At 31.5% G+C, this 23,986-nt stretch overlaps 3 protein-coding genes across 3 annotated transcripts; 1 reads left to right on the forward strand and 2 right to left on the reverse strand.

Moving 5' to 3' along the window:
• Positions 1–3,401: 3,401 nt before the first annotated feature.
• LOC7466889 (uncharacterized) lies at positions 3,402–4,306 on the reverse strand. The gene has a single exon (XM_002315897.4). It carries the CDS (start codon positions 4,122–4,124, stop codon positions 3,642–3,644), a length of 483 nt encoding a protein of 160 aa, XP_002315933.3. The 5' UTR covers positions 4,125–4,306; the 3' UTR covers positions 3,402–3,641.
• Positions 4,307–9,320: 5,014 nt separating this feature from the next.
• On the forward strand, positions 9,321–11,477 carry LOC7466890 (uncharacterized). Its single transcript, XM_002314816.4, has 3 exons — positions 9,321–10,370; positions 10,460–10,537; positions 11,122–11,477. The coding sequence occupies exons 1-3, from the start codon at positions 9,582–9,584 to the stop codon at positions 11,125–11,127; spliced, it is 873 nt and encodes a 290-aa protein (XP_002314852.2). The 5' UTR covers positions 9,321–9,581; the 3' UTR covers positions 11,128–11,477.
• Positions 11,478–18,706: 7,229 nt separating this feature from the next.
• LOC7475580 (uncharacterized) lies at positions 18,707–19,501 on the reverse strand. Its single transcript, XM_002315898.3, has one exon. The coding sequence runs from the start codon at positions 19,499–19,501 to the stop codon at positions 18,707–18,709; it is 795 nt and encodes a 264-aa protein (XP_002315934.1).
• Positions 19,502–23,986: the final 4,485 nt, after the last annotated feature.

Consider the following 23,986-nt stretch of genomic DNA (forward strand, 5'->3'; position numbering starts at 1 on the left):
ATAAAAAAATTACATCAATGAGACAGGACAGTTTTGATTAATGATTTTTTCATTTAGAATTTCAATCATTATTTTTTTATGGATATTTATTTTAATTTTTATATAACTAAATAAATAATTTTTTAAAAGTGTTCCACAAATCAAATATTTACATTACATTTACTTTTATTTTTTATTTTTCACAAGCAAGAACAACTTCCTGCTTTAATTTTTAATTAATGTTAGTTTTGTTTTACAATTTATCAATTCATATTTTATTTTATTAGGCATAAATTTTTTTATTAATTAAAAATGATTGGTAATGCTGAAGCATTATAAATTAACATAAAATTTTAGTTTTTTTTTATTAATGTGGATGTTCGAGTCAATTTGCGTGCACCTCAACTAATATCACGGACCTCGCAGTTAACGACCACGTAAGTCTCTAGTAGCTTTGAGATTTGTAAGACTCGAACTAGTGATTTTTAGAAAACAAACCTAAAATTTCATTAAAATCCATAAAATCTTAGTTGTAACATAGCGTTAATCCTAGTATCATATACAATTAGAATAGAATACAATAGTGTTGACATGAAAGAGGGAAAAAAAAAACACCCTCGAGGTAAGGGAGAAATTACTATAACCCAGGACTACGATCACTAGAATAGAATAGTGTAGACATGAAATTGCTCTTAGAAAAGAAAAAAAAATGAACTGGTGCCGGAAGCAGAATGATCTTATTATTATCTTATACAATTATTTTTTATAAATTATACAAGGTTGGACTGGTAATTTCATTTTTAATAGTAGAATTATTTATTTGAGCCAATAGTAAAATTATTTAATGCCTCCTACTTAAAGATATTTTTATATTTTTATTTTTATAAAAAAATATAATTATTTTAATACTTTTAAAGACAAAACAAATAAATTCTCACCCAAGATTATCAATTTATATTGTTTATATTGTAAATCACAAAGGTGCTTAATAATATTATTGTAAAATATATTTATTAAATGTTGTAAAAAAGAAACTCGTTGGCATGTGTTGCACAAGAACCGGCGTGTGAACTACCCCCATGCACTGGGTTTGGCATCGACGACAATATTTTTTTTCTCTCTCTCTAACCACCCTTGAATTTCATGTAAGAACCTTAAAAAAACAGACTAGCCCCTGCAATTTATCTCACCTTCACATTTGTCCCCTTTATTTTTTATAACATTTTTGTTTTTTTGAATAAGCCAAAAAATTACAAAAAGTTGTTCAATTTCACCTCCTTTTTAATTTTTAATCTTTTAGATTTGGTCTCTATTCTTTTTTATTATAATTTTCTTATTTGTAATAAGTTATAAAATTACAATTATTTTTCAATTTACCTCACTTTTATTTTTTAATTTTTTTTCAAATCTAGTTCTCATTCTTTTGATTGCAATATATTTTGTTTGTGATCAATTTTTGATTTTTTTTTACAACTTCATCCTCCATGTTTTTTTTTTCTCTTTTCAAACTTAATCCCATTTTTTTTATTGCTATCTTTTTTTCTTTGACAAGTTTTTAAAATTGATTTTTTTTTACGATTTCATCCTTGAAAAATAATTGGTTGGGAATTAAGTTTCTTGATTGTATTCGATTTAAAGATTTTACGGGTTTCGAGTTTTAGAGATAGACCAAGTTTATGAGGTTTGGCCATATTTGCTTGTTGTTTTTTTTTCCTTTTAAAAACTGATGTTTTTTATTGTTTACTTTTACCATTTTCTAAGATATTTACTTTGTTGTTTTTTATGGGATTAGTCTCGGGTTTATAACCAAACTCATTGATTTCAAATATTAACATGAGTTAACTTTTATTTTTTTGGTCTTTTTTCTGAATTGATTTATATTAAATTCATCATTCATCATTTAATTTATTTGAAATTGATCCTTCTATCTTCTTTTTTTCATTTCTTTTATATTGGGTTATCTCAATCATGTGCGCGTGATCACGAGATTTGCAGATTAACTCGAGTTAACTAAGATCTTTTCTTCTATACTATAGAGTCAATCCTGGGTTTCGGACTGGATTCATCGATTTTAAAGGTTAACGCGGATTGATATTTTTTGGGATTTTTTTTAATTGAATTATTTCATTTTTATCCCTTAACATATGATTTGTTGGAAATTAGTATCCATACTTCTTTTTTTTTTCATTTCCTCTATATTGGGTTATCCTCGTCATTTTTTTTTTAATTTTATCATCCATGAGTTTTTTCCCCTGTAAAGTTTAATCTCTATTTTTTTATTGTTATCTTTTTTTATTTGTCAAGTTTTTTTATTTGATATTTTTTACGATTTTATCATTCAAAATTAAATTAACTGAGAATTAAGCTTATTGATTGAACCTAATTCAAGGATTTCATGATTTCCATGGTTGCAGGGTTTGCAGGTTAACTCGGATTGACTTGTATTTTTTCTGTTGCTTTTTTAAATTAAATTTCTTTTTGTTAATTTATGTCCTTCAACACTAAATTGTTTTATGATTGAGCTTCATGATATTATTCAATTTGCTCTCGAACGCGTTTACCCTGGTATCACGACTTGGTTAGAGATCTTGCATTTTGTCCCACATTCGAATCAAGTTTTTTTTTACCATTTTAAATTATATTTTCCTTAATTTTCACCCACCAACATTATATTTGTTAGAGATTAAACTTAATTTTTTTTTATTATTTTTTTTTAAAAAAATTATAATGTTCTTATTCAATTTATTAGAAATTGGTATTTGACTTTTTTTTCCTTGCATTTTTTCTATGAGATTATTTAAATCATATATCCATGATCACAAAGTTCTCAAGTTAACCCGATTCAACTAGATTTTTTTTATTGTTTTTTTTTTATTTTTGCCCTTTATCATTGAGTTATTTCATAATCCGAGCTAGCTTGAATCATTTTTTTTAGTTTATTTATTTATTGTTGTTATATTTTTTTAATTCTTTTATTTAAATTACTAATTAAACTAGTTATTCTAGTATTATTATTTTTTCCTAACTTTATTTTTTTACATTGAAAGTTTTTTCTCCACCAACAAGTGCGGGCTAAAAATATATTATGCACTATATTTAATTTCTAGACTTTCTACTTTTTAAAATCAATTTAGGAGTGTGGAGGTCAATAGTTAATATGGAGTCAGGGCTCCAGATGACATTGTTTGGGAAACACCCTTCAGTTACGTAGGAGCTTCCAAGTATTGATCTGGTGCGCATCAAATAAATTCCAGAAATACAATCTGGGAAGTCAGGAAATATCGTCTTTTTCCTTGAGAAAAGAAATCCCGTGATATGTTTTAACCACATGGATGTACAAGCATCATATATAATAATGCAGAAAATGAACTAGGTAAATTTAAGTATAAATGCCAAATATGTAGAGGCTGACGTCTTGACGATTATAAAAAAAAATGAAATGGTAAATATTATTTGAACCAAATTCCTTAAAATACACTCACAAACGCAAAGATTAAAATTTTAGCTAGAAACGCTAATACTTGACAATCAAATGAGAATCCCCACAGTCTCAAAATTTCACGTGGAGAACAAAAAACGTTAAACAATTGTATCAAAGCAGAGAGATAAAGATGAAAATTTCTGAGATAAGACTAGACTTCCAACACAGTCTACGTGAATGGCTAGATTGATTCCTGCCTCTGCAATCTCATATCTTGATAGAACCTCTCAATGAACCTCTCAGCCCTCTGATCAACTGAATCTTCCTCATCTACCAAATAATCCAAGGGCTCCAAAAAGTCTCCAGTACTGATGGTAGCAACTGGTAGAGTACTATCCATTGACAATCTATACCGCCCTTCCCCTCCCTGATCAGCTTTCAAGCCACCCAAACATTTACACAGGAACAGCATAGTGTATATGTTGTCCTTATAGCTTCTAAATTTGAACTGTTTCCTGGGATGATGAGCGAGTGAGGTACTCGAAGGAGAGAACTCGTATTCCTCAAGAAACCCGTTGTAATGCTTGAGCAGCTTGAACCTCCTACGCTTTCTTGATTTCTTGATGAGAATAAGCTTTGGAATGGTGGGTTTCCTCATCTTGGCAACAAAGATTCTAAGAAGATTAGAGACCTTGTGGAAAATGGGCAGTCTCTTTCTACGCATTTTTGGTTTGAAGAAAAGAAAGGACTTCAATCTTTTTAAGCTGCAGAAAGGGTTTTGGTAGGGATTCGAGGGTTTGATTCATGACTCGTGAGAAAGGGAGCCTTTAAGGATGCCAAAAAGGTAACGAAGTGCAGAGAGATGAGGTTGGTGGTGGAGAGCCAAGCTGTAAAAGGATGGTATGGTCGGTTGCGTTTTGGATTTATTATCAAGGAATAATTAGAAAGCCTCAAGCAAGTAGCCGTTAGACCGGCCTCCTGGCCCTTTCCTTGCTTGAACCTGTATATGTTTTTGAAGTTTAAATTGGAGTTGAACCTTTGACCAAATATTCTATGTTTTATACTCTACCACCAGGATAGTATCCATGGATCTATATGACTACATACAGAAATTTTCAAAGACAATAGCAAACTTTTTTTAACATTGTTTTTATATATTTGATATTTATTTATCTGGTACATTAAAAAAAAGGGTATGGATAAGTTTATTTTCGAAATATAAATGAACAATATGATCTTTTTGTTAAACTAGTAAATTTAGTTTTCAAGTTTTTCTTCCAAATAAGTCTGTCATCTTATATTTTTCTACAAAATCCTTATAATATATTTAAAATTTGTTATTTATCTTTTTTTAAAAAAATACTTTACAAAAACTTTTATGATGCATTTCTTTTTCTTAAAGAATTTTTTGAATTTTATTTAAAAAATCAAAGACCTTATTATCGCACAATTTTATTCTTTTTAATTACTATAATTCTTGGAAAATGTTTAGAGCATCTCATTGATTATGCTAATTATAATCATCAAAATATTTATTTTTTAAAAAATAAGTTATATAAATATGAGTAGTTATTTTTATACCTTTGTTATCATAGTTTGATTTGAATATAATTGAGATTTACAATAATGGTAATATATATATTACATTTTTTTTTACAAGATAGACATTGGACATTTATAAACATTATTATGAAAACTCTTTTTAAAGAAAAATAAAAATCAATTAACAGCATGTAATTGTTTTAAGTGTATGAAGATGTAATAGATGTATAACAATTAAACAATTGTAAAAGTTAATGATAACTTAGTTCATATAATTTGATAAACTAGTTAGTTGATAGGCATAGTTAACAATTATATATCTATTCCTCAGATTGTTTTTTTTTTTTTAATCTTAATCTGTTTATAACTTAGTTTTTCATCAGTTTTATTGGTTTTTTTAAATCTATTTTAAAAAATATAAATAGAAAAGAGAAGTCGACGAAATGGAAGATTTTGATTATAATTTTTTTTAAAATGGTCAACGTCAACAAAGAATTGTTTAACTTTTATAATAATTATGGATTAATCAACTAGTTTCAACAAACCACATGAATTAAGTTATAATTAATTACTCTTAATAAGATGATCCACGCAAAATGTTCATGGTTTCTCTTCGTATCTTGACCGTAACATTAATCGATCTACAAGTCATTTCCACTTTGCCCATGCCATTGCAGTGCATGGCTTAAAAGAAATGGCCTCTGTCATGGGAAAACTTTCGGTACTTCTGGCACAAATGCCATCTGGATTTCACCAAATTAATTGGTAGAATGGTCGTCTACTTCCTTCCATTTCCCTCAGACGTGCACACATTTCTGATGCTATCGATCTATCACCTTTGTCTTGAGTCTAAGCATGCGTCCGTGCGATCCCCGCCTGGTTTCTTTCTCTTTACACATTCTTTCTGTTTTGGGGTCACTGTCAGTTTGATTATTTAAATTCTGGAGATGCTTTAACGGTTTGTTCAAGAAATCGCTTCATAATTCACGTGAAAATGTACGCAGCGAAAGTGATTCAAGTTATTCTTTCTTGAGTTTTAATTTCTCCCTGGCACTGACAATGTACGCCGGGGTTACTTTGCCTGCACAAGTTACAATATCCGTGCCCAGTACGTGTGTTCCTGAGAGTCTCCCTTCACTTCTCGTGTAATATGTTCGATCTTGCAAGTAAAATGGTTAGATCTCGTGTGTAATATGTTCGATCTTGCAAGTAAAATGGTTAGATCTCGTGTACTTTGTTTGCCTGAGTTCTTGAAATGAATAGAGAATATTTCCTTCATTTCTCGTTCAATACGGTCAGGTACTCTGATTTGATCCGGTGATGACAGTCATTTTTTCCTACTACCGATGTTGTTGACTGGTGAAATTAAATCTATTACAAGCAGATGGATTTCAAATAAAATATAGTCAGCATTACATGAAACATATCAATCTAGGCTATGAATTATATATTAATTAAGTCAATATGACATCATATTATATGTAATTTTGGTAATTGATCGCCTTTTGTTTATTTTATTTTTATCGATCATAAAAGACCGTGGATTTATCAACGTTTGTGATGCATAACTCCTAATCACATCGTTGAAGAGGAAGAGGGAGCGGAAAAAAAAGTTTTAAAACCTAAATGTTTTCTTTTGATTAACGTGGGTGTTCGGGCTAACTTGCGGGCTCCTTAACTAATCCCACGAGTCTTGAAGTTAACGAATATGTAAGTCTTCAATGGTCCTGAGATTTGTAAAACTCGAACTGATGATCTCCAGAAAACAAATTTAAAGTTTGAAAAATTGAGTTACATCTCTTAGAATTTTCTAAAACCTGAATTTTTTTAATTTTGATGAGAATATGTTTGATCTAAAATTTCACAAGTTAATCTTAATTAATTTCACTCAGTCAGTATCTCTCTCTTTTTTTTACTAACCTAAAAAAGAAACACAAAATATCTACCTGCCATCTCTCCCTCTATTGTGATGTCTATTCGTTGTCGTTGGATTATAAGAACAGACCACTATCATAGCCATTGTCTCCATCTTTGCCATCACTGGCATCTCACTACCATAATCCTGTCATCGCAACTGTTCATCCTACGACTATTAATAGAAAATGACTCATTCTTTCAGCAAATGTTTTCTTTTCCTTCTCCAAAACATCTGAACAATACAGAATAATTCATTTTCTTACAAAATATCTTTGCTGAACAAAGAATTATAGAAAAAGGTACTGAATAAATATTTTCAAGAAAATCAAAAGGATAAAACAAAAACAACCTTAGCTGAGATAAACATTAATGATCCATCATGCTCATATCTGAGCAAGTGGCGGTCCTTAAAAAAACAAACATGCGCCCGAGTAATAACCAGTTTTTTTCTGCGGAGATTAGCATTAATTGTTGCTCTTCTTGGGATCAAGGAAAACTCAGACAAGTGATTTTTTGTCTTGTATATCTCCAAAGCTTCAAACAAAATCACCTGAATGGCAAACTAAAAAAAACATCAAAATTAATTCAACTATAAAATACAAAATGCCAAGGCTTTACACCAAACTGTTTATGGGCATTCTGTGTCAAATTCCAAGATTAAATTCCTGAGTGTTCCCTTTTATTCTCTCAATCCTTGTGGTGGCAGGCCAAGATTAACATATATATATATATATAGGACGTAGCATTTCAGTGTAGCAATAGCAATGAAATGCTTTGGCATTTTACTATTTGCTCTAAGTGTTTCTTTTTTTCCTTTTTTTTTTTAATTTCATAATCTCGCGTTGGGTTTTAATAACTATTGGACTTCATAATTTATTTTAAATTATTTTTTATAGAGTTATCATGATTTTATGGCATGAGTTTGATGGGTTAACCCGAGCTAACTCGGGTCATTTTTTTATTCTTTTTTAACTGATTTTTTCTCAACTTCATCATTTAACATTAAGTTGATTGAGAATTTGACTTCATATTTTTTTTTAATTTACTTTCTATAGGGTTATACGGTCTCATGATCCGGGTCACAAGTTTTGTCGGCTAACCAGGTTAGCTCGATTTTTCTGGGTCCTTTTGTAATTGAATTTTTTTTCAATTTTATTTTTTAACATTAAGTTGATTGAGAATTTGACTTCATTTTTTTCTTTCGATAGAATTATATCGATCTCATGATCTGGGTTTGGCAAGTTAACTTGGGTTGACTTGGGGTGTTTTTTATTTTTATAATTGATTTTTAATTTCAACTTAATCCTTTAACGTTGAGTTAGTTAAAAATTGTGATTCATTTGTTTTTTTATGGAATTATCACGGTCTCATGACCCGGGTCGTGGATTAACACAATTGGCTCCATTTTTATGTCCCCCACGCCCCAATTCCATTCTTCAATATCGAGTTGATTGGTAACATGCTTCATAATTTATTTCAACTTGCTTTTTATAAGGTTATTTCGGCCTCATGAATTGGGTCATAATTAACTCGGGTGGTTTTTTTATGTAATTTTTTAATTATTTTTTTATTTTATCTTTCAACGTTGAGTTGATTGAGAATTAAGTTTCATAATTTATTTTGATTTTCTTTATATGAGGTTGTTTCGGTCTAATGACTTGAATCATAAGTTTGGTTGGTTAATTCGAGTTGACTCAGGTGGTTTTTTCATGTCATTTTTAATTGATTTTTTTTCATTTTTATTATTCAATACCAAATTGATTGAGAATTGAACTTTATAGCTTATTTTAATTTTTTTCCTTGTGGTTATCCTAGTCTCATGACTCGAATTTAACAGGTTAACCCAGGTTGATTCAACTCATTTTTTTTTAATTTTATCATTTAATATTGAGTTAATTGAGAATTGAGTGTAATTTTTTTTCTTAATTTGCTTTATACAAGGTTATTAGAATCTCATGTTTTAAGTTAAAGATCTAACATGTTAACTTGAATTGTTCCAAGTAAATTAAAATTGATCCAAGTAAATACAAGTAGATTTAATATGTTATTGTCTTAATATTTTTTAAAAAATATTATCTTAATTTTTTTAATCAACTATATTTTTATTAATTATCCGAATTGTTTTTAAACCTAGAAAGTTACTTTATCCTGTCAAGTTAATTTTTTTTATAAAAAATCATGTTAATATTAACTGAATATTATTTTACACTCAACAAAAATTACATCCAACTCACCGCATAGCGTAATTAATTATAGTGTTTCCTAATCACACACGGTTTTACATTTTCCTTCCCGGCTTAAGAAAAAAAGAGTAAATATAAATATTTCTTAATCAACGGCTACAAATAAGATTCCTAATCATCCAACGGTGGCTACTCAAACCATCAGCACTCTAAAACGACGTATTACCCGGGAAAACCCACATCTTTGCCCTCCCACACCCTCAGAGCATTTTAGCACACATCAATTCTCAATTGTCATTACAAAAACACCCTCACACACCTAAAAAATCCCCACATCCCGAACGTTAAAACCGCCCTCTCCTCTCTCCTTCTTTTAAGTATCTATATCCTCCACTTCGTATATAAACTCCCTCTTCCCGGCGAATTCCGAACTTTTATTTTTCCGAGAAAATTCAAGATTCCTGAGAAACAAACAGAAAGTTAGAGAGAGAGAGCTTTTGATCGGAGCTCGTGAGAGATAGAACGATTTTTTTCGATCAATGGTGTATTCTGTTGAAAGAGAAGAGAGAGTTATGGCCATGGGACAAGAGAGATCAAAACCGCCGCTTCATAATTTTGATCTTCCTTTCTTGAAGTGGGGGAATCAAAGGCATCTCCGTTGCATGAAACTTCCCGACTCCAGTACCGCCGCCGCCGTTGTTCGGGACAACAAGAACGAGACCAGAGGAGGCAGGTTCCCAGTTGAGCGACACCGCAGCAGCAACCGATCTCCACCGACGAATTTTGGCAATTATGATGCCCGGCGGTCCAAGGCTCCTAGGGAGAGATTCGGCGGTGTGGAGGAAGGGATTGATGCAGTGAGGGAGAAGATCATGCTTGATCTGAAAACGGCGGCGAATAAGATGAAAGACAAGATTTTGAGGAAAGAAGTGTCCGATGATGATAGTGAAGTCGAAGAGGAACAATCTCTTCAATCTCAGTCTCAGACTCCGCCAGGGGCCGTGGTTCCGGCGGCTGAGGAAGCACCGGCGGAGCAGGAAGTGAGGCCGTGGAACCTGAGGACGAGGAGAGCGGCGATTGGTGGAGGTGGGAATCCAATTTCAGGGAAAGTGAGTGGTAATAACTGTTCGCCTTTGAGAAGCGACAGTGCTAAATCGCCGAGATTAAGAGGAGATAAGAGGGATAGAGAGGAGAAGGAGAAGGAGAGAGTGGTGTTTTCGGTGCCGTTATCGAAGAAGGAGATCGAAGAGGATTTCATGGCGATGTTGGGCCATAGACCTTCTCGTAGGCCTAAGAAACGGCCCAGGATTGTGCAGAAGCAGATGGATGTAAGTAAATTCAGAGAATTTATTCTGTATAGTAATTATTTTTGTTTTTGGGGATTACTAATTCGGTGTGTATTTTATTTTGGCTGCAGGCTTTATTTCCTGGTTTGTGGCTATCGGAGGTTACTGTTGATAATTATAAGGTGCCGGAGTTGCCGGAGAGCGGAAAGGTACAGTCTTTGTGTTTAATTAGCATTTCCAGTGGTTGATTCTTTGATGAGAGAATGTAGGATGATGGAAGGCAGATTTTGAATTTTGTATAAATTTTTGTGTTTATTTGATTCTTGAAGACGAGGTTGGTGTTAAATCAGTCATTTTTTTTGTATAAGGCTCAATTGGTTGGTGGAATTTAGTTTTCTTAGCTCTGCAACAGTGAAATTCAAAAGTTTTGTTCTTGTCTGCCTTTTCCTGTTCTTTCTCAACTACCATTTGAAGCTTGTAAATTTACGCAGTTCTCGTGTTAATTAGTTTAAGAAGATGAAATTTGCTTTAAATCAGCTAATTAGTTGTTTAAATCTCAGTTTGGGTGTTGGGTTTGGTTTTGTCTTCATTGTTATTGGTGAAGTTCAAAACTTCTGTTCTTTTTTTCCGCCTTTTCCCATTCTTTCTCTACTACCAAACTGGGTATTTTGATTTTGCTACATTTAGTGAATGATTATTTTGATTTTGATTATTTTGATTTTGCTTGTGTGATTTGATTGATTTCTTCAAGTTATTAAGCTTAACACTTCTGTCCTTTTTTTTTTTATTGCAGAGGTAGCAATGCTAGTGGTGGTCTTTTGCGAGGTTCAAATTTCAAGGCTTCTTTTGCTGACTACTCTGGTAACTTTATGAACCTAACAAGTGGTATACAAGAGCAGCCTTCATCCTTGTGACTTGGGGATTTCATAATAGAGTTGATATTCCTGGTGACTCATTGAGATGTTAGATCAGTTGTTTTGAAATGCTAATATTGTTTTCATTAATTATAATCTTTTCTGTCGGAATAATGTCCTGTAAAGAAAGGGTAGTTGGATGTTCTAAAACGAAAGGAATGCCTTGTTCTGTGAGCTCCTTTTTGTTGAGTACACTTACAAGTTGATGATAATGAATGGGATTTTCATATTTTAACTATAGTGTTGCCGGTTTGCATTTTAATTTTTTGGACATGCTCACCTTTCCTGATATGCTCCATAGAAAGTTGACGTGGATGCAGCAAAATATGTCTGACGAATGAGGGCAATGTTGCTTGAGAGGAACGAGCTTGTTGTCAAAACGATTTTAGGGCTTGACAAAGCTCTCCTCACATGAACTGCTAGCCTCAGCAGCTGCTAGATTTGAAAATTGTATCTTGCCTTGAAAGCATGTTCAGTCAGCAGGTGCCCTTTTCTGCTGCATCCACCCTTGAACTGACAGCTGATTGTTACTTCGAAGTTTGATCCACTAATGTGTGTGCAGCTTTCTTGTTTTCACTAATTCGTTCAGCTTATATCTTGCTATTAGTTGTCGACCAACTCCAGTTTAGACTTGCTCTCTCATTAGATGGCCGATGGGTCCTCCTTTCAGCCTAGGCAGCGAAGTTGTCGTTCCTTTTCTAATTGGAAATGAAGATTGCAGAATACGTGATGTGATGAAATTCGTCCTTGTTTGATGTTTGATGTTTGATGTTGGATGCTCTGGTACTGTGACCTTATCTTATTTTTCTTCCCTTCCTCCCCGAAGATAGCGTGAAACCATCCTCGTCCTTCTTTCTTCATTTTCCACAGTCTAGGAGTTGTCCAGGTGATTCTGAGGGGTTGTGCAGGTTTCCTCGTCCTCCCCCATTGAATCGAATGATTTCAAAATAAGCAGTTTTTAACTTTGGATTTCTTTTTTTAATGCTATCTGATGCTTCTAAAAATGTGTTAGTTTATGAAACAATGTTCTTTGAATGAAAAGCAATACTCCTGCTATTTGAAATTATACTGGATAGATAGTCTACTGGTCTGGCCTGACGTGGGAGTAAGGATGCACGGGGTACAGATTCGTTTCTTGGCTAGGGTTACTTGTCCAGACCTCCTTGACCGTTAGTAAAACGAAGAAACTAGACAGGTTCTCTTTCTTTTCTTATTTGTTTGTTTATTTTGCTCTCTACTGTCGACTTTTTGGTATTAAAAAAAAAAAAAAAAAGTTCCATGGTGAATTTATTTCACGACTAGATATAGAGACAGTGTTATGTTCCGGATATGCATTATTTTTTCTAGTAAAATATTTAAAACCTCCTACCTCAAGTTACAGTTTTGATTAATTAAATAAACTAACTTTATATGAATCATATTAAAAAAAGGTAATGTTGGAATATATATCAAAAGTGATTATGATAGGATGGAAAAAAATATTTATCCAAGATTAAAAAGACGGATTATTTAACTGGTTGTATTTAATATATTTGTTTATTAAAATTAATTTGTAAAAAAAATCAATACATATAAAATTTATTAAAAAAATAAAAAAATATTATTGAATGTTGCATGTATTAAAAATATCATAAAAATAAATATTTAATCTATATAAAATATAAATAAAAATATAAATAAATCATATTAACCTCTTAAACAATTAAACGCACCAAATATAATAAAAATTAATTGTTATTTAAAAAAGGTTAGAAAAGCAAAAAAAAATAATCACAAAAGAGATATTAATTAAAACATGAAATTAAAAATTATTTAAAAAAAAGATATAAAAAGATATTAACTAAAAAAAATTAAAAAATAAATAAAATGAGATCAGAAGTTATTGGGCCTGGTAAGCCAGGGCCAAACAACCCATGTGCACGAACATTTAAATTTTTTTCTTAAGTTAATAGAATGGACGACATGTCGTCTATCCCAATCATTTTTTTTAAAAAAATATTGTTTGTCTAGATGATGTATTATTTATAGCTCCCCCACAATCTAGCAATTGGTTTGCCTGAAAAATAGGATTTCTGTTTTTCTCATTTATAAATCTATTTTTAACATATTTTTACCTAAAGCATCCTAAAAATCTTGTTAAAATCTATTCATCCTCAAAAAACACAAAAAAACAGCCTCAAAACTCTACCAAGCTTGTTAAATATAATTGAATCAACAACCGAATCTCATGTGTTTTTTTAGCTTTATTAGAAATGCTGGTGTAGTCTCAGTATTTTTTTTTGTATGTTAGGAAATTTAAGATGGCATGCGGCATAGCACTTGCCCATATTTTTTTATTTATTATTTTTGTGCTAAGCATGGCTGATGGACCGACAGCAACAAGGGCGGCTCATTGACTCTCTAGTTGACCATGAAAACGCGGCTGTTAGATGTACTGGTATGGTTCTCTTTAATCCAGGGATCTGGTGGTAGTTAGCACATGTGCTTTAATTTTCAATCTGTATCCAAGAGTGGCCCACCTTTTTTCTGATTAAATATTTCTTGCGAATCTCATTTGGAGGAATTAGAATCCAGTTTCGACGCTTTAAATTTTGAAGGACAACCGTATCTGCTTTGAGTCTTTTAGATTTTTTCAGGTTTTCCTGGGCTATTTTTGCTTATTTAGCATGCTATTTTAAAAATAATTAGTGAAATAATATAATTTGTACTTGTAACAATTAAAAAACATGACATTGAAACTTATCTTTATTCATAAATGTGATATTTCAAAAAAATTATAAAATAGATTGTATAAATTCAAATTAGAAGAGATGATGGGGAATAAAGAAATATAGAAAAAGATCTTAGATACATCAAAACTCTGAATACGATAACACTAAGGAAAGTCACCAGATAGTGACCCATATGAGCCACATTTGCCACTAAAAAATGACAGATGACTCACTTTCCTTTAACAACAAATGTGACCCACTTCAGCCATCATCGTTGATGATCTTTATTGGAAATGTTTGATTCGTCTTGTTGAAATTTTTTTATGTCATCAATGATGTTGTGATTAGAGTTTTGATGCATCTTCAGGGTCTTTCTTTTCTTTTTTATATGTCTTCTCTCCTCATTGTAATTTGAGAAAGGAGATGAGAGATCAAAACAAAGAAAAAAGGGGGAGAAAGACCATAGAGGCACATCACAACTTCAATTACGACACCACCAATACCATAAAAAATATTTTGATGAGATGAATCAAACGACATAAAGAAAATCATCAATTATGAATATAGTGGGTCACATTTGACGCCAAAAGCAAGCAAGTCCCCCACCATCTTTAGAAGACATGTGTGGCACAAGCGAGTCACCATTGGTAACCTTAATTGTTGTCATCGGATTCATCTCATTAAAATCTTTTCAATGATTATGATGGTGTCTAGTCAGAGCTTTAATGTGCCTCCAATATCTCTTTTTTTGTTTCTTTTTTCTCTCCTCTTTCCTTAAGTTAATTTGTACAGCCCATTTCATTTCAAGTTTCTGAATAACGACAAGTTAGATTATTTTATTATGCTGATTTTAATGCTCATATAAACAGTGAATTAATTATGATGGTGTCTAGTCAGAGCTTTAATGTGCCTCCAATATCTCTTTTTTTGTTTCTTTTTTCTCTCCTCTTTCCTTAAGTTAATTTGTACAGCCCATTTCATTTCAAGTTTCTGAATAACGACAAGTTAGATTATTTTATTATGCTGATTTTAATGCTCATATAAACAGTGAATTAAATCAATATGTTTGTTTGATCTTCATGATAATAACTTTGTGTCGTAGCTCAGTTGGTTAATGCACTTATCTAAGCCTAAAGACCATGAGTTTGAGAGCTGATGAAGACAATATTTTCTTCAAGATGACAAATCAAATGACATGTCATTTATGTTTTTTTTAAAAAAATAAAGGGTAGACACCATGTTATGCGTCCCCTTAATAATAAAAAATAGAACAAGGTTAAATGTGCAAGCTTGCTACTAGTGGTCCAAATGCTAGGTCTGACCCCTTTCTATCATTTTCTTTTTCTTTGTTTGTTTTTTGGCACCCCATAAAAAAATTTACCATATTTAATTATTTTTTAGTTTCAACATGATTCTTAAATACTATTATAAATTTTTATTTGGATTTTTTATATTATTATGTATATGATAGGAAAATAACAATACTAATAATAAAATTTTTAAATAGATTTTTAATATGATTTTTACCATATTTATGATTTTTTCAGCTTTTAATGATATAAAATATAAATATATTATTTTGATATCTTTTTAACTTGTTGTAATAATTATTAAATATATATTTTTAAAATATTATTTTAGATTAAAAACCTTGCATTTGTTAAGATAAACAAGAGATATATTAATAAAAAAAAAATTATCTTGATGATTTTTTTTTCTCAAAACCACTGTAGTTTTTTAATTTAATAACAATGTAAAGAATTCTCTTAAACTTGGATATTTTTGTATATTTTAAAAATCCTGGTCCCAGGAGCATAGCAGGGATATACAAACTAGTTCAAGGATAAAGAAAATAAAAGGCATTAAACCATTGAATCACGGGAGATGACTTTGTAGGAATTATTAATATTATTTTCGCTATGAGATGAAAGGACTCCTTATTGTTCCGTTATGAATTATGATTTTAATATATTTATGGGTTTTATGCGAGTGGGGCTTAGGACACTTGCCCACGTCAGTTGATATCGTCCAATCATCATCATCAAGTCTACACGCGGAAAAAATTGACAAGTCAAAATGCCCAATAATAAAATTAATTACAAAGGCAAAACAGGAACCCATCTTCGAGGAAGAGGAGGAAGTTGGACCTCGTGAGGTTTTTGTTTTTGCCTTGCATTGCCATTTTGACGAAGGGCAAGGGTCAACTTATATAATCGTCTATTGTTTGACCCGAGATGATCTACCTCCATTTGTAAAGGTGACGCCGTATAATTGAAAATGTTTGGAAATTGGATGCCGTGTTTTTTCTCAAATATAATTTTAAAATTATTTAAATAATTAATAAATAATATTTTTATATGGATCTTTTGAAAACTTTATCTTGATATATTAATTAATTTTTTTTATAATTTATAGTTTTTTTATAATTTATTTTTTCAAACCATAACTATAAAAACTATCTTAATATTAAACATATACTTTACCGAAAGCTATACGGTGCTTGCTTGGACGTCGCAGGGGGTCTAAATTCCTATGCGCGTGAGAGAGAGAGAGAGAGAGAGCTTGAGTTCAGTTCAAAAGAAGCTGAGGTCAGCGATTGGAAATGGTCATGGTTTCTTCGTATTCACTGCATGGAAGACTTCTGACTTGAGCCGAGCTTGCACAATTTGACCTAATCCTCGGGAGGTTATAAATTATTTCATGAAATCACCGTATCCATTTCGCAAACCCATGTTTAACCTTGTGTTGGATTGCTTTTAGTTGTGATATTTTCTACGTGCTTTCCGTTTCAGGAAGGAAGACTATGAATCTCTACCAGACCAGAGAGTTACCAGGGAGCAGAGAGGTCGGACCAAAAATGAAAAAAGGAAATACTGAAACGATTTCTTCGTTTGAAAAATCCAAATCAAAGATGGTTAGCTTCTATTGGACCTGGGCCTTTCTATCTAGGCCAGCTCTATAATGGGCCCTTGGTCTAAACATTGCTCTTGATTGAACCCCTGAGGCCCATGGGTTGTCCTCTCCTAATGACAAAAAAAAATATGTAAAGATTTTTTTTATGGGTTGTTATGATACAGGGACATGTTTTAAGTTAGTTTAGATTGATTTTTGTGTTTTAAAAATATATTTTTTTATTTTAAATTATTTTTTTGATATTTTTTGGTGTGTTTATGTTAAAAATAATTTTTAAAAAATAAAAAAAATATTGTTTTGATATATTTTCAAACAAAAAAATATTTTAAAAAATAATTAGTATTATATTTTTAAACACCCCTGAATTTCTTTAAGGTTGAGTCTTACTCAAGCCGCACACTAACATTACTAACATTGTATGGGGATACCATAATAGAACTAATGTTAAGCAATTTAAGAGGTGTTAAAAGGAAAGGCAATTAAAGATTGGAAAAAAAAAAAAAAGAATGTTGGCACGTAGCGTTGGATCTCCAAGTACTTTCGAGAGCTCACTTGATCCTCCATGCCGGGTGCGCGCGCGCTAAAGCTAGATAACATTTGCTGGAATGAGAAATATCCACTACATTGACAACTGGATTTTCATTTTCAAATTCTCTGAAAACGATAGTGGAAGCCAAGTCCATGGAAGGACGAAAAACTTAAAGAATTTCTGTATTAAAAGAGGAGAAAGTACACAAGTACGAGAGGAGGAGGTGGATTTACAAATGAAAGCTGAAATGTTCACCAATGAAATAACATCTATATGGGTTAATTTTAAAAATACTTGCCAAATCCTTTTGACATATTTAGATAATGGTAGGTTTAGATTTTATTAAGATTAAAAGGGTATTTGAAATTGTGATAAGGTTATTTTTTAAAATATATTTTATTTGAAATTACATTAATATAATATTTTTTTATATTTTTTTTAAAAATTATTTTGATATCTGCATATCAAAACAATTAAAAAATATAAAAAATTAATTATAAGTAAAAAAAATAATTTTTAAAAAATACTGTTTAAAACACAATTTTAATTAGCCGTTAATTGGCTTTAATAATTTTCTGAGCTGGTAGATAGAAAAATACTTAACAAAATATATGAAGGGACCGCAGATCCGATCCTAAAGGGGGACAATGTTAAGGGTAGTTGAGAAAGCGAAGCCAAAACTAACAAGAGAAACAATTAATCATTAATTTTTAATTCCTGAAACCACTTCCTTGTAGCAGCTGTTTTGTCTTGAATCAATATATATACAGAGAGAGAACAAAAGGAGCAGAACGAATGGACCCAGTAATAGTGTGGTCAAATTGAAGCATCTCCTATATTTTCTACGCACATATGAAGAGACCTAAGGAGGCCTCAAATCAAATTCAAAAGAACAAAAGAGAGCCACGATTAATTAAACTATTGAAAACCAAGAAAGAAAGAAAGAGAATCTCGAAGGATGAAAAGAAAGAAAATCATGGATATGGACAGCAATGAAAGAGAGGAACACCTTGTTCATATGTCTCCCAAAATGACCGCCATGTTGATAGCTAGGCGTCAACAACAGTCACCATCATCCATTTCCAATATTACAACTCCTCCTCCTCCATAATACTGCTGTTTTCACTTTCCAAAAGTAATTAACCCGTGTAGTAGTTGTATTTCTTCTTAAGATCTAATCATTTCTTTACTAGATTTTTCTTCCAATTTACAGACTAATCACATGCTAATCCATGAACCGGAATGATAGACAGCTAAAGACACCTGTACTTGAAAAGATTCAGTCATCAACAGAACAAAACAAACAAATAATTACCCCTTCTTCCTTTTAACCTTACCGTTACAAAACAGTGAGCCAAGACCAAAAGGATTGACAGCTCCTCTGGAAATGTAAGGTGGTGGTATATTCAAGACAGGACTGATTCTGAATCCATTCCCATGAGAACCACACTTCCTTAATAGAGGAGGCTTCTGCTGTGGATTGTAAGAATAAAATGCAGCAGAACTAGGCACCGATGGTTTTCGACTTGGAACGGAAGCTTGTTTCTGCAATTTAGGTTTTTGAGTCTCCTTGGATAACATTGCTTGTTTTGGAGGATTTGGAGCTGACCCAGTAGAGTTACTTCTGGAAAGAAAGTGTAGCGATCGAATTAGGCCTTTGCTTCTAGTGCTATCGCAATTCAGACTACTGCTTCTCTTGAACTGCCAAAAAGATTTCGATGCAGGTTTTTCATCTGCATCAAGACTCTCTGACAAGAATTCTTTCAGTTGCTTCTTCTCTGTAGTCCCGGTACTGGTCTGATGCTGAGGTTGAGAGGTCAAAGACTTCGGCTGATGATTATTACCTTTAGAGGAAATGGAATGTTTCTTTATCTCAACAGGCAGGATCTTGCCATTAGAGAAGAGCTCATCAGCAGAGGACAATTCTTGAACGAAACTGTTGCCAATGCAGAAATCGAAATCAGAATCCAACAGAGATGAGTCTAGTCTGCGATGGTGATGATCTTCGATGGAAACAGCATCTGTTGTTTGGTTGAGATCATGGGAGAAGGAGATTCTTGGACTAATTCCTGCGCTTGAAATCTCTGAGCAGACATCTATAGCCATAGTGGGATCAATTCACTTCTTCTTTCTGAGGTAGCAAGGGGTTTTGCGAGTCTAGTTTCCCATTGCTTGAAAGCGGGCAAAAGGTTCAAAAAAATACCAAGAAGCAATAAATGCGATCGATTTGGAGTCAAGAAAAAGCAAAGGAGAGAGAGGGAAGGAATTATGGAGATTCAAAGTCAGAAATAGCAGCTTTAGCTTTTGCTTTTTGTCAAAACTGAGAGCATCGCTTTTCAACAGCAGAGGATTGATCAATTATATATGTGCTGAGCAAAATTGAAGCAGCAGTAAAACAATTGATCATGCCATGGAAGAATAAAGAGAGAGAAGGAAGAAGAATTTAAGCACCGAAAGGCTACAAAAGAATGCCTCTCTAGGATGGTTTCCAATGAGGCAAGAACACTTTTACTTTAAGAACTGCCTTTAGCCCAAATGAGAGTGAGTGAGTGAGTGAGAGAGACCTTCATCTTCTATACAGTAGAAACTTCTCTGTGGAGTACTACAATACATACACTATGGTACACTCAAAATACAAGCCTGTATATTTGAACGTTTAGGTAACTACAAATTATGATTAAATAAAAAAATAAAAAAACAACTGTGGCAGCCATCTCATTATCATAGATTTTTTTTTAATTGTTTATTGGGAAATTATGCCAGGGATTGACCTGGTAGCTGGATTCGTTAACAGTGAAACTGAAGTAGTTTATTTAAGATCAACTTATAATATTGGACCTTACAATCTGATAGTATTAATTCTCTCTTGCTGCAAGAACAGTTTACCACACCAGAATTCAATTTTTTTACCTAATTAGATCATTTCAGTTTTTTTTTTTTCGCAAGCAGGTAGTATATCGAAGATGTAGTTGTGAAGTTACTGTCAAATGGTTGGAGACACGAGGGGGTGATACTTGAGAGGCTAGCAAAATTATGTGGCACGCGAGGTAGGGTCGATTGGAAAAATAATTGACTTAGGGAAGCATTATATCCTTCAATATTTGGAGTTGCTAGGTATGATTGTTACCCCCAACTTCTTTTTTCGGAGGTACTATCATGTTTTGCATTTCACACACACACACACTTGACAGGGTACTCCGTTCATCGGGTTAAACTCTTTTTTAATATAAAAATATATATTCATGTAATAATAATTTTAGTTAATTTAAGTTAACTTGAGTAATACATCATCTATAATATAAAATCAAAATAACCTCATATAAACAATCAAAAAACTCAAAACCCAATAACTTAATGTCAAATGATATAATTGAAAAAATTTAATTTAAAAAAAAAAACATTCGAGAAAAAACTTGGGTGAACCCAGGTTCACTCGACTGCCATGCGATATGCATCATGAAATCAAAATAAAAAGAAAATTAAAAGGAAACTAGGAAAAGGATTGAAGTTATATCAATTAAAAAAAGGTCGTAAAAAAATCCTTGAGTAAACCCAGATTAGATCGATGAACTCGCGACGTGTGATAACCCCACATAAAAGATAGCAAAAAACAAATCACAAAGCTCAAAGCCCAATAACCTAATGTCAAATGATAAAATGGAAAAAAAAACTCGAGTTAACTCAAATTAACTTAACTAACTTGTGACCCATAACATGAGATCATGATATTAATTTTTTTAAAAAAAACATACCTAGAAAAAAAAAACCAAAGTTAAATCAATAAAAAAAAGAGTCAACCCGGGTTAACTTTACTAACCCGCAACCCGATATAACCCAACGTAAAGGAGAGAGAGAAAATAAAATTTAATTTTTTTTAAAAAAAAACAAGTTAACTCAATTATCCCACAACCATGAATATAAGATTGAGATAACCCTATATAAAAGAAAGTGAAGCAAATAATATCCAATGATGAAAATTTTTTAAAAAATAAAAAATAACCTAAAAAACCCGATGTTAAATCAGGATAATCTTCGAAATCAGTGACCCGAGTCATGAGACCAGTACTTGTATAAAAACTAGATGAAAGAAAATAACTAGGGACTATATTAGAAAATAAAATAAATTGAAAAAATGGTTAAGAAAATAGAAATAAAAAGAATAGGGACCAAAATTAAATAAAAAATTAAATGAAATAAAATGTTTAGAGATGCAATTGAAACAAAAAACAAATTAAGAAAAGGATTGAAAAAAATCAATCAAAAGAATGATGAACAAATTGGATAAAAAAATAAAAAAAAATGTTTGGGGATGAAATTGAAAAAAAAAACTTAAAAAAAAATAAAAAACAAAACAAACAATAATCAAAAGAATGAGAACCAACATTGAAATAAACAATAACTGGAAGACGTATTTAAGTTTTGGAAGGGTGGGCTTGAAAATCTAGGTTGGAGAGAGAAAAAAATTTTACCAGAGACCACCTGTGCATTTGTCGTTGACAAACATCATACTATCATGTGAAGGACAACACGCCGCTCCAACGCCATCGTAGATGATGACATTTGAACACCGGGAGACATCACACGCGCCACTCAAATAACTTGGGTACCTCCTAATTGCTAGCGCGTGTCATTAACGCGCCAATAACTTTTTAATTATTTTCATATTTGTTCAAAGACCTAATTGTGTATCATTTAAATAGACAATAACAAAAAGAATTGCATGGAAAAAAATTCAATTGACCCTCTCTGTAAGTTTTATTTTTTTATAAATGCAAGCGCAACATGGTCAGTTTATTGTGCATTTGAAGCTTCAAAATACCAAATAGCCCTTACACATATCTTTATTTTATTTACTTTCAAGAATATATGAGTTATTACTTTGTTAATTTAAAATGTGAAAGAGCCTTTTTGACCCAAATTAATATGATGATAATAAATAAATTTTATTGAAAATACTTTTATACCCTTAAGACCATGTTATTTAATTTTTTTTTAAACAGGATCAAAATAATATTTTTATTGCTTTAACATACTGTAAACTAAACTATGTCCTGGTACATGGATATGACAGCCTAATCTAATTCCCATAAGATCCAAATAAGTTTGTTTTTTCGGGAAGGCAGAAACGTGATGTGTCCCTTGAAATCACCAAAAACCCAACCAGAGTTCTTCCAGGAAAACACTGTGCAACGCAGGCAAATTATTTCCCATCAAAACTCATCCTCAGCAAAATAACATCATGTTACCGATACAAACGCTAAGGAGTTAAAAATAATTTAATCTAGTTTCGAATGCAACTATAACTTAGTTTTTTTTATATTTAAAAAACTTAACCCTGATTTTATTGACCGTTATCTTATTAAAATATCACCCTGATTTTTTTTTCTTTGAACCCTCGCTATCAGGGGCGAAGGCAATACGTGGGCAGTGGGAGCACTTGCCCCCACTGCCCTTAATTTTTTTTCCCTCGGAACACGTATTATTTTTCTTAGGTAAAAAAAGAAATTAACAGTAAAAAGGTTACATATTCGGTGCATAGGATTTTTTTTTGTTTTTTAAAGTATTTTTTATTTAAAAATAAATTAAAATAGTTTGTTTTTAAAAAATGCTTTTGATATCAGTATATTAAAACGATTTTATAACATAAAAAAACTTAATTTAAAATAAAAAAAATTAAAAAACACAGTTACGCCGCAAAAACAAACTTCCCCTTAATGGTATGCCCCTTAGTGGTGTGCGGCTGTTGTGGGTTCAAAAGGTTGTCAATTTCGTTTCGGTAGGTGTTTTGTTTTTTCAATTGGAATGAAATGTTTCAGTTTCGGAGTGTTTCGGCGTGTCGTTTCAGGGTTGTACTGTATATATATATATATATTCAATAAACATAATTCAAATTCAAGATAAATTAATTATAAATTATGCAATATAAACACAATGCCAAACAAATATAATTTCAAAATTTAAAATATTTCTAAATAGTAAAGATTAAATAGATCTTTAACTTAAAGTAATTTAACTTAAACAAAATATCAAAATATTATGAAAGTAAAATGTTTTAACACAAATATTTAAAATATAAAGTTAGGTAAATATTATCAAGGCTAATAAGATCTGAAGCATCTCTTATTTTGCTCAAATTTCTACAAAGTATAAACATGAAAAAAACAACATGAATATAAACCATATATATTAGTGATAAATCTAATTTTAAAAATTAATATCATTGTTAATGAAAATAACAATAATAATTTTTAATATTATTATTAATATCATTGTTATTGAAAATAGTAATGAAAAAAAGCTTTTTATACTTGAGTGGTTTAATTAATTAAATTGAACCAGGTTCAATTTGATTCAATGACTTTTCAAGATCGGAACGGAACATGTGGAATGAAACCGGAACAGTCCGGTTAAAATTTAGCTGAAAAATCCGGAACGGACCAAGATTTAAAATGAGATGAAAATTGTTCCGTTTTGTTTCATTTTTTGAATTGGTATGAAATGTTTCGGCTATTTCAGATGAAACGAAACGAAATTGACAACTTTAAGTTCAAGTGCTCGTTTGAGACTATAGTTTATCATGCTTTTCATAAG

This window comes from Populus trichocarpa, chromosome 10 (genome assembly GCF_000002775.5).
Source record: "Populus trichocarpa isolate Nisqually-1 chromosome 10, P.trichocarpa_v4.1, whole genome shotgun sequence".
Lineage (NCBI taxonomy): Eukaryota > Viridiplantae > Streptophyta > Magnoliopsida > Malpighiales > Salicaceae > Populus > Populus trichocarpa.